An 11801-nucleotide genomic window follows, 5' to 3' on the forward strand; every position below is an offset into this window, starting at 1 on the left:
CAATAGTAGGCAGTAAGAGCCAATTATAAAATGCTGGCTTTTTATTTTAGCTATAAAAGTTATTTAACTCCTTGAGCCTCAGTTTCCTTAAGTAGAAATGGGTGTAATAATACTTCTCATAGAGTTATAAAAATTAAATGATATAATGTGTATAAAGGTTCTGGTTTGGTAGCAGGCAAAGAGTGGGCATTCAATGGCAACTAACAACAACAACAACAAATGTGCTGTCAAAGGTGAAGTCCTACATGAATATTAGTTATTAAGTTTGGGAGATGAAGTTGAAGGACTACCATGCTGGAAAGAATCAGAACTCTTATTCATGCCAATAAATTCTACAGCCAGCAAATATTTATCACTTGAATAGTGCAAAGGATGAAGGAGGGGAAACGTTTGTAGTTAAAAAAAAAAAAAAATCAAGGAACAAGTCATTTTTTACTATCATATTTAATGGACAGGATAACATTTTTAAAATATGTCCTTAGAGGGAGTTCCCTGGTGGCCCAGTGGTTAGAATTCCAGGCTTTCACTGCTGTGGCCCCGGTTCAATCCCTGGTCAGGGAACCGAGATCCCACAAGATGCACACCACCCCCACCCCAAAAAACTGTCCTTAGAGAAAGATAGAGGGAAAGATACTTTGTCCCTGTTTTTCATCACCAGTTTCAAAGCTTGAGAGCTACAAGCTAATATATAGCTCTCATTAGGGATCCCATTTCATCTCTTTCTTCAGCAGTGGAAACTGATCCCACAATGTTTCCAAAAATAAATTACTGCAGGCCACAGAGCTTTACTGTATTAAATGAAATGTTTTTATATGCCATAGAATCTAGGGATTCAAAAGACAACAAAGACATGTTGATATTTCTTCAAGGGAGAATACTTTAAATGCTTATGTAAAATTGGCAATGAAAACCTAGTCCCTCCCCCGACTTTTTCACAGAGAAATATTAGCAGTAAGCACATTTTATAGACAGGAGTGAGGAAAATGCAGTAACCAGACATATCTGACATTGATTCTACAGCCAACATGCTGCACAGTATCAGTAAGAATTTACTCAAATCCTTGTGCCTCAGTTTCCTAATCAGAGAAAGTTGATACCAAAAACAGTCTTTTAGATACTCTATTTCATCTGTTTCAAAATGTCTTCTCAAAAGATTAAAAAGCTTTAAAAGATTAGAAGAGCAAAAATTATATGCATCCCAAATGCCTCATTTATCTGACTTCATGAGAAAACAAGGTTGCTGCACAAAAGTAAAATTTCAAAATAACTGAAACATCCCTTTAAATGCCAAACATCACTACCTTATTTTTGACGGGTAATCAAAATAAATCTTTTAGAGATGGATTACATGAAACATCATTTAACCTTTTCTCAATGACAAAATCTTTTTAAAATTTTTCTCAAATTTCTCTATCATTAATTCTAGTCGCAGCTTCAGTTCAAATTCTTACCTTTCACCTGGACCTACAAGGCTATCCTAATAGTTCCTCCCAGACTTCTCCATGAGATTTTTCTAAAAATAAATAAATCAATAGACACGAAGATAACCATGTGGTATGTGAAAGCCTCACGGATTATCGCTGAAAAGTACTTTTTCATCTTATTCCACCTCTCTCTGCCACTGCCAATCCTCTCTGCTTCTCATCCACATCTCAGCTGCCTCTACTGAACTGTGTTACTTTTTACATGCACTTCTCTTTTTGTTGCAGAAGAGAAGTACATGGCAGATTCTGGCCTTTTAGAGAACTTCTACTTCCAGAAATACTGAAAAATAGGTTTTTAAAGCCTCAACCAAAAAACTGTTAGAACTAATAAACAGATTCAGTAAAGTTACAGGATACATAATCAATATACAAAAATCAGCCGTATTTCTACACAGTAATAAACTATCAGAAAGAGAAATTATGAAAACTCCCAATTTCAATCACATCAAACAGAATAAATACCTAGGAATAAATTTAACCAAGGAGGTAAAAGACCTGTACACTGAAAAGTATAAGACATTGATGAAATAAATTAAAGAATACAGAAACAAAAGATATTCCATGCTTGCTAATAATAATATTGTTAAAATGTCCATACTAGCTAAAGCAATCTACAGATACAGTGCAACCTCTATCAAAATTCCAATGGCATTTTTCAGAAATAGAAAAAAAAAATCCTAAAATTTGTATGGAACCACAAAGACCTCGAAAAGCCAAAGCAATCTAGAGGAAGAAGAACAAAGCTGGAAATACCATGCTTCCTGGTTTCAAACCATATTATGAAGCTACAGTACTGGCATTAAAACAGACACATAGATCAACAGAACAGAATAGAGAGCCCAGAAGTAAACCCATGCGTATATGGTCAATCCATTTACAACAAAGGAACCAAGAATATACAGCGGGGAAAGGACAATCTCTTAGATAAATGACGTTGGGAAAACTGGACAGCCACATGCAAAAGCATGAAACTGAACCAACTAACTTATGCCATACACAAAAATCAACTGAAAATGGATTAAAAACTTGAATGTAAGACCTGACACCATAAAACTCCTATAAGAAAACATAGGCAGTAAGTTCCTTGACATTGGTCTTGGCAATAATTTTTTTAGATTTGACACTGAAAGCAAAGGCAACAATAGCAAAAATAAGTAAGTGAGACTACATCAAACTAAAAACCTTCTGCACAGCAAAGAAAACTATCAACAAAATGAAACGACAACCTACCAAATAGGAGAAGATATTTACAAATCATATATCTGATTAATATCCAAAATATACAAAGAACTCATACAACCCAATACCAAAAAGCAAAGAATCCCATTTAAAATTCGGCAGAGAATCTGAATAGACATTTTTCCAAAGAAGACATGCAGACTGCCATCAGGTACATGAAAAGGTGCTCAAAATCACTAATCATCAGGGAAATGCAAATCAAAACCACTATGAAACATCACCACACCTCTTAGAATGTCTATTATGAAAAAGATAAGAAATAACAAGTGTTGGCGAGAAGGTGGAGAAAAGGCAACCCTCATGCACTGTTGGTGTGAAAGTAAATTGATGCAGCCACTAAAAAATGAAAAACAGTATGGAGGTTCCTCAAAAAATTAAAAATAGAACTACCGTATGATCCAGCAAAACCACTCCTGGGTATTTACCTGAAGGAAATGAAAACATTCACTAGAAAAGACATATGAATGGGGATGATATGCATGATAGTGAACATGGGGATGTTCATTGCAGCACTATTTACAATAGCCAAGACATGGCAGTAACCTAAGTGTCCACTGATGGATGAATGAATACAGAAAATGTGTTCTTTATACACAATGGAATATTATTCAGCCATAAAAAAGAAGGAAATCTTGCCATTTGCAACCATGTGGACAGACCCTGAGGGCATTACGCCAAGCGAAATAAGTTGGACAAAGACAGGCTGATACCATATGACTCATTCATATGTAGAATCTAAAACAAACAAAACACCAAACTCATAAATACAGAGAACAGAGTGGTGTTTGCCAGAGGCTGGGTGTAGAGGGTAGGCATAATGGGTAAAAGGGGTGAAAAGGTACAAACTTCCAGTTATAAAATAAATAAGTCATGGGGATGTAACATACAGCATGGTGACAATAGTTAACAAGACGGTATTGCAGGGAATTCCCTGGCGGTCCAGTGGTTAGGATTCTGGGCTTTCCCTGCAGTGGCCCGAGTTCAATCCCCGTTTGGGGAACTGAGATCCCGCAAGCCGCACGGCATGACCCCCCACACACACCAAAACAACAACAACAACAACAACTGTACTGTATTTAAATGTTGCTAAAGAGAGTGGGTCTTAAAAGTTCTCATCACAGGAAAAAAAATTTGTAACTGTGTGTGGTGACAGATGTTAACTATACATACTGTGGTGATCATTACAGAATATATACATGTATCAAATCATTATGCTGCACACCTGAAACTAATGTAATTTGTCAATTATACCTCAATTTTTTTAAATACTGGTTTCTTCTGCCACATACCATCAATGTAAATCAGTCCAACAGACCTGTGAGTAGTGTGTCACACAGTATAAAACTCAAAGTGGAGAGTTCCCTGGTGGTCTAGTGGTTAGGATTCACCGCTTTCACTGCTGTGGTCCAGGTCCGATCCCTGGTTGGGGAACCGTGATCCCGCAAGCCACGTGGCACAGCCAAGATTAAACAAACCAACCAACCAACCAACAAACAAAAACTCCTCAAAGTGGATGCTGTGTAAGAATGCTGCCCAGCTTTCCAGTTCCCCCCCTACACTTTCATCATCCTCTGCTCAATGTTGCAAGTACAGGGTACCTAGTTTGATTCTGGTGTCTGAAAACAGGAAACAAAAACAAAAAAAACTAAGAAGTGAACATGAGACAAAGAATAAAGATAATTTACAGAAAAAGAAATGCAAATAGCCAACGAACCTATAAAAAATGGTTCAACTTCACTACAAGTCAAGTTTGAATTACAACAATAATAAGACACCAGTTTTCTCCTACATTCAAACTGACAAATATTTTCTTAAATGATAATACCCAAATGACTGATGTTTTGATAGAGGTAGTTTTTTCAAGGAAATGGCTACTCTCCTATGTTGCTAATAGGAATGTAAGTTGGTATAGTATTCTGCAGTAAATTTTGCCAATATACATCAAATACCTCAGAATTGTATAACTTTTGTCCTTGGCTAAGAATATAGGCTAAGGAAATAATCAGTGATGCACTAAAAGATCTCTATTCATCACAGTGTCGTTTCTTAATAGGGAAAAACTACAAAATACATGAATGCACAAATAAGGCATCAGTTACATAAATTATGGTGTATCTATATGCTAGAATACTATACAGACATTAAAATTGTTTTAAGCATTTCATTAAATGCTGTTCTACATCTTATTAAGTCAGATAAGCAGGCTATAAGAACTATGTACATACTATTTGGTTCCACTTAAATAAAGTACAAAGCAGGCAGATCTCTGCCACTGAAGATCAGGATCATGGGTACCACTCCTGGCAGTGATAAGAAGGGAGCATAAAGGAAGCTTCTAAGGTGTTGGTAGTTTTCCTGTTTTTAATTTGGGTGATTAGCTGGGTGATTCAGTTTGTGAAACTACATCAAGCTCACATTTACGTGGACTTTTCTGAATGTACATTATATATCAAAAAAAAATTTTTAATACTAAATAATTCCCCCGACCATGTTTTATATGTATTGATACATTCAAACATTGCCCAGTATAGATCATCTTTCTTTCCTTTTTAAAAAATAATTTCAAAATTTTTCTTTGTAAAGTAAAATTTGTAAATTTTTCTTTGTAAAGTAAAATTTGTAAATTTTTACTTTACTTTGTAAAGTAAAATTTGTTTTACTTTTATAAGAAAAAATGTAAATCATGGAATGTGAACGATCTATAGGTGACAAACTCATTCATACTTTCCCAGTTTTCTCCTCTTGATTCATTCCTTCAAGTAACTGAGCACCTCCTATGTTCACTGCTTTAGATGGCAAATATATAGCAATAAACAAATCTTCATACTGTCAAGAATAATTAAAACCCCACAGAAGCTCCCTGAAGGCAATGACCATTTCTCTTCTTTAATATGTAGTATATCCTGAGAGTCTGGCAACCTGCTGGACTCTGCACTGAAAGTGGACATCCAAAAGTTTATTAAAGACTCCAAAACTGACTGCTCAAAATAAGCCCAAAGATTCTTAAAAATTAGACTAAAATTTCCACTCTCATGTGCATGTCTCACATGACACCAACCACAAACAGGCAGGAATCTTAAAAATGAAGAAAACATGCAAGTTCACCACATATCTACTGATAAGGACAATCATTATACACACTACCAGCGTGCTCTCACCAATTTCAGATACCTCCCCAAACACCTCACTAGCAAGGACATCAGCCACCTCCACACTACCATTCCTCTCTAAAATTCAGAGTGCTCACGAGGAATGAGGCACTGTTCTGGGTGTTTTATTAACTGAATCTTCACAATAACCCTGTGAGGTCATCATTTTATAAATAAGGAAACTGAAGCACAGAGACCAGATTAGCATATAGCGATCATTTTGGACGAGGCAGCCCTAGGCGAAACTGCAAAGCAAGCTCAATTTGTCTTTGACCTTCTGCTTGCCCCATGTCGGTTTCCATTTAACAAACTGCTAGCACCTTGAGAGCAGGGACTAAATACCTACTGCTCTAAGCATTTGTTGAATGGATCCGTTTCTTTCCTTTCTCTTTAGTTTCCTTCTTTCAAAATATCCCAGAAAGAGAAGCCTCTTTTGGTACACAATTTTTCTAAATTAACTGTTAAATAATTCCTGCTAAGGCATAACCCCAAACCAATACGTTATCATTAAAATATCCTGTATCTTTATTCCTTAGCCCAAATGGCTGTCTCCACCTCCATTTTCCTCTCCTCACCCCCTAGTTGTGCTGGATTTCACAACAGGAGATCTGCTGGCTCTTCACCAGCTGTTCTCCCTGACTGGGCTTCACCTGTTCAAGGCGAGCTACTACATTAGAATAGTACCACGTACTAACACGACTGACACACTTCATTCATGCATTCAGGTTCCTGCCCAACTGTGACCTCTTTAGAGCGGCCCCCTGACATCTCTATTGATTTATTTATAAATTTATTTATTTTTGGCTCCGTTGGGTCTTTGTTGCTGCACGCGGGCTTTCTCCTGCTGCAGCGAGGGGGGCTACTCTTTCATTGCGGTGCACAGGCTTCTCATTGCGGTGGCTTCTCTTGTTGCGGAGCTCGGGCTCTAGGTGTGTGGGCTCAGTAGCTGTGGCTTGCGGACTCTAGACCGCAGGCTCAGCAGTCGTGGCGCACGGGCTTAGTTGCTCCGCAGCATGTGGGATCTTCCTGGACCAGGGCTCAAACCTGTGTCCCCTGGACTGGCAGGTGGATTCTTAACCACTGCGCCACCAAGGAAGCCCCTGACCTCTCTATTTAAAACAGCAGCAGCACATCATTCTCTATCCTCTTACACTGCTTTATTTTTGTCACCACACATCACTCTCCCCTATGATATTTAATAATTATTTTCTTATATTCTGCTTTCCCTTGTGAACTGTAAACTGCATGAGGGCAGGGACTTTATCTTGATTACTGCTGTAATCCCACACCTACAACAGGAGTTGGCACAGAGGAGGCGCTCAAATATTTGTAGAATCAACTGCAAGTCAGAGGGCCTTTTTTAACATTCAGAGGAGGTAAATCTCCCTGCCACGACTTACTGAGACTGAAGACAGACAAAGAGGCAGGAGAGAAAAGAGAACAAAAACAAAATTCAAAATGTAAATTCAAGGGAAGAATACTTAACAAAGTCTTGGGTTTTCTCTCTCACTCTAGGCTTAAGGGATAAGGACTAAAATGTAAAAATGCTCCAATTTTTTGGTTTGAACTGGTGACAACACAAAGAGAAAAGAATTTGTATGAAATTTTAGCAATCAAGATGCTTCTACTGTTTTTAGTTTTGAAAGTACCAAAAGTGCAAAACGAAAGTTAGGACTCTGCAAGGTTTCACTTAGATTGAATACTCTATTTATTATTTGACTAGATGCACAATATCCATCTAAAGTCAAAGTTAATTTACACAACTAGTACTGACCTCCTCACCAATAGCCCTGCCCTTTCCAAGGTCTACTTCCTAGTTTCCTTAATCTAGCCTGGTCTCACAGGACAGCAGATAAGGTATCACTGAAACACTGACGGAGGGGGAAAAACTTATCTCAAAAAGAAAAAACATTTTTTTAAAAAGTTACTTTTAATACTTTTAGGTGAGCCCCACAGAAATAAAAAACACTGGGAAAAGGTAACCCCCTCACCTCCAGGAGTGGCCCAGGGGAAGACTGGCTACCTGAGGGGAAGGAAGCACAGAAGAGACCCAGTGCAGACACAGGGAAAGGGAGTGTCACTGGGGCTGGGAGTTGTGATCACTACAGGAGAAAATGTGAGCACAGTGGGACTGGCTCCAGGCACACAGGCAAAGGGCAAAAGGGTTGGACATGAAGCCACCAAGCTTCCAAAACTAGAACAAAAAATTTTTAAATGTGTATGGAAACACAAAAGACCCCAAATAGACAAAACAATCTTGAGAAAGAAGAACAGAGCTGGAGGAATCAGGCCCCCGACTTTAGACTATACTACAAAGCTACAGTAATCGAAATGGTATGGTACTGGCACAAAAATAGACACATACATCAATGGAACAGAACAGAGAGCCCAGGAATAAACCCACACACTTATGGTCCATTAATCTATGACAGAGGAAGCAAGAATAGACAATGGGGAAAAGACAGTCTCTTCAATAAGTGCTGCTGGGAAAACTGCACTGCTACACGTAAAAGAATAAAATTAGAACATTCTCTAACACCATATACAAAAATAAACTCAAAATGGATTAAAGATGTAAATGTAAGACTGGATACTATAAAACTCCTTGAGGAAAAAATCGGCAGAACACTCTTTGACATAAATCGCAGCAATACGTTTTTGGATCCATCTCCTAAGATAAAGGAAATGAAAGCAGAAATAAACAAATGGGACCTAATTAAACTTAAAAGCTTTTGCACAGCAAAGGAAACCATTGATATAAACAGGAAGACAACCTGCCAAATGGGATATAATATTTGCAAATGATATGACTGATCAGTGATTAACATCCAACATATATAAACAGCTCATACAACTCAACATCAGAAAAACAAACAACCCAATTTAAAAATGGGCAGAAGAAATGAACACTTTTCCAAAGAGGAAATGCTGATGGCCAACAGGCACATGAAAAGATGCTCAACATCCCTAGTCATCAGTGAAATGCAAATCAAAACCACAATGAGACGTCACCTCACACCTGTCAGAATGGCTATCATCAAAAAGAACACAAATACTGGGGGAGGATGTGCAGAAAAGGGAACCCTTGTACGCTGTTGGTAAGAATGTAAACTGGTGCAGTCACTGTGGAAAACAGTATGGAGATTCCTCAAAAGACTACCATATGGCCCAGCAATTCCACTCCTGGGTATATAACTGAAAAAAACCCAAAAACACTAATTCAAAAAGATACATGCACCCTAATGTTCACAGCAGCATTATTTACAATTACTAAGATACGGAAACAACCTAAGTGTCCATCAACAGATGAATGGATAAAGAAGATGTGATAAATATACACACGATGAAATACTACTCAGCCTTAAAAAAAGAAAGAAGTTTTGCCATTTGCAGCAACACGGATGGATTTGGAGGGCATCAAGGTAAGTGAAATAAGTCAGAGAAAGACAAATCCTGCAAGGTATCACTTACACGTGGAATCTAAAAGATATAACAAACCAGTGAACATAACAAAAAAGCACCAGGCTCACAGATGTGGAGAACAAATTAGTGGTTACCAGTGGAGGGCGGAGGGGCAATACAGGGGTGGAGGAGTGAGAGGGACAAACTACTGGGTGTAAGATAGGCTCAAGGATGTGTTGTACAACACAGGGAACAGAGCCAATATTTTGTAATAACTGTAAATGGAAAGTAACCTTTTAAAATTGTATTAAAACATAAAAAATAAATTTAAAAAAGTAAGAAATTGTCAGGGAGGCCTACTAAGTTTTCAGCTTGAACGTACGGTTTTCGCTTGTTTATGGACCCTAAAAGATATTTAGGTCATAAATATCCTAAGTATGCTCTACAAGTAAATTCCAGTAGAGCTCACTCATCATACAGAAAAGAAATTCGTAAAATGCAAAACCCAACAGGTGTTACAGAGCACTATATATCTACAGCACTCTTTCCTCAGCTCCATTTACAAAACCCTAAAAAACAAAACAGACAAAAAAAATCCTAACCTGTTAAGTTAAATGCCCTGTAACACTGCACTCTCATTAAATCATTTAAATAGTATCTTAATTCCATTCAGGTCTCACAAACAGCCTTCTCAAAGAACTTGTGGCTTCTCTAATAGAAAAGGATTTTAAGAGACAGTTACCAGAATAAAGAACTCCAATTATAACAGTGAGATTGCTTTGAGGACTGCCAAATTAGTTTCTGTACTTTCTACTTCTAAGTTAAGGCACAGAGCCATCTCAGAATTGCAAATATTCAACTATTCTTTAAAATACTGCATAAGAAAACAACTGTCTTTAGGGAGAAGTGGTAAGAAAAAAACTCCCAACGTTGTTAAAAACCAAAAAGGACTATTACCTCATCTTTAAAACAGCCTTCTAGGCTTCTTTACATGTCCTAGGGCAAGCCCTTAAAAAAGAAAACAAGAAAATAAGGGAAACCTGAAGACGTCTTCAGAGCAGTGGAATTCATTAACAACAGAAAATCCCCTGGGCTGTGGGCACAGCATTCTATTTCTCAGGCTGTGAAGTGAACATGAACAAAGGTTTCTTTCCCACGAGAGAATAACTTTTAGAGCAAATGGGGAAGACCATTAAAGAACCTGATATTTTCGTGTATATTTCATTCACAGGCTTTTGCAAACCAAGTTCCCAGGAACAACTCCACTCGCAGCCATGCCTCGATTTGCTCAACCGACTTACATCGCAGTTTTCAAAGGATTCACAAAGTACAGTATACTCTCAAAGCAAAGTTATTCCTTAAAAGCAAAACACAGCCACCTTTTAAAACACGCACAAACGTGATCCACGGCCCGAAGACCTCAAAACTCTTGACCGAATAACCAACACCTGGGGAGGAAGAAAGCAACCTGGTAGCCCAACCCCGGGCGTGAGCAGCTGCCGCTGAAGGGCTGAAGGACACGCGGGGCTTTGCTCCCCGGGCAGGCGCCGGGCGACTCGGGCCAGGCCTGGGGACAGCCGGAGGGCTTGCAGTCGCGGGCACCGGCTTTGTGCCCATTAAGAAACGCGAGGAGGTGAGAAGCGGCCGAGACGCGAAACGAGAAAAGCGCCCTCAAGTTTGCCCGATATTAACGCCTCGAGGATGAAAAGGGCCGTTTGTTTCATCGGCGGACCGTCGTGTCGGGCCGCCCCCCGCCCGGGACTCCCGGCGGAGCTCCGCGAAGGAAGCCGCCGGGAGGTTCGGAGCCGGCTTCCCCCCGGCTCGCGGCCGCCCGGCCCGCCCCGCCCCGCCTGGCCCCAGGACCTCACCTGCCCGGCCGGCCCCCGAGGCGCGGGCGGGCGGCGGGGAGCGCAGCCGCAGCCAGAGGTGCAGCGCGGCCCCGAGCACACACGGGCACAGCAGCACCAGCCAGTTTCGCATTGGCCGCCCCCGCCTGCTCCACCTCGCACCCCCGCCGCGCTCCGGGTTCTCCCGCGTCCCGGGAGGGAACCTGCAAGTAAGGAGGCCGAGTGCCGACGGCCGACTCCCGCGCTACGACTCCGGGGACGCCCGCCCTCGCGCCCGACGCCGTCCAGCTTCCTCTCGGCTTCGGGCCCCGCGCCTCAGCTTCCTCAGACCACCAGCGGCAGCAGCTCAGCCGGGCGGAGCCCCGCCCCCTGCGCTTGGCCTCCCCTGGCCCCGCCCACCTTTTCTCTCACTCGCCCCGCCCCCTCCCCTCGCGTCCCCTCCCGCTCTCGTCGGCCAGCCGGGAGCTGAAGTCCCGCTCCGGGATCAAGCCGGGAGTGCCCCAGTGATCCAGTGACTGGAAAACCACACTTCCCATAACCCCACGCACTCGCCTCCGTCACTCGGCGGTTGCGGAGGCAGAGCGCGAGGCCCCACACGGAGCATGCGCAACCCTTTTCGACGTCTACCGCCCCGCGGCGGCCGAAGGGAGGTAGTGCCGGGCGACCCCGCGCTTCGGGGC

At 41.0% G+C, this 11801-nt stretch overlaps 1 protein-coding gene across 1 annotated transcript in view; it reads right to left on the reverse strand.

Annotated features, from left to right (window-relative positions):
• B3GALNT2 (beta-1,3-N-acetylgalactosaminyltransferase 2) overlaps positions 1–11469 on the reverse strand; it is a 58091-nt gene extending 46622 nt beyond the window's left edge. Inside the window, exons 1-2 of the mRNA XM_082673921.1 lie at positions 11143–11469; positions 10654–10722 (exon numbers count right to left, since the gene is read on the reverse strand). Of these exons, the coding sequence (XP_082530047.1) occupies positions 10654–10722; positions 11143–11254 (181 nt within the window). The 5' untranslated portion in view covers positions 11255–11469. The remainder of the gene's footprint in view (positions 1–10653; positions 10723–11142) is intronic.
• Between the last annotated feature and the right edge of the window lie 332 nt (positions 11470–11801).

Source organism: Grampus griseus (genome assembly GCF_964374135.1).
Source record: "Grampus griseus genome assembly, chromosome: 16".
NCBI lineage: Eukaryota > Metazoa > Chordata > Mammalia > Artiodactyla > Delphinidae > Grampus > Grampus griseus.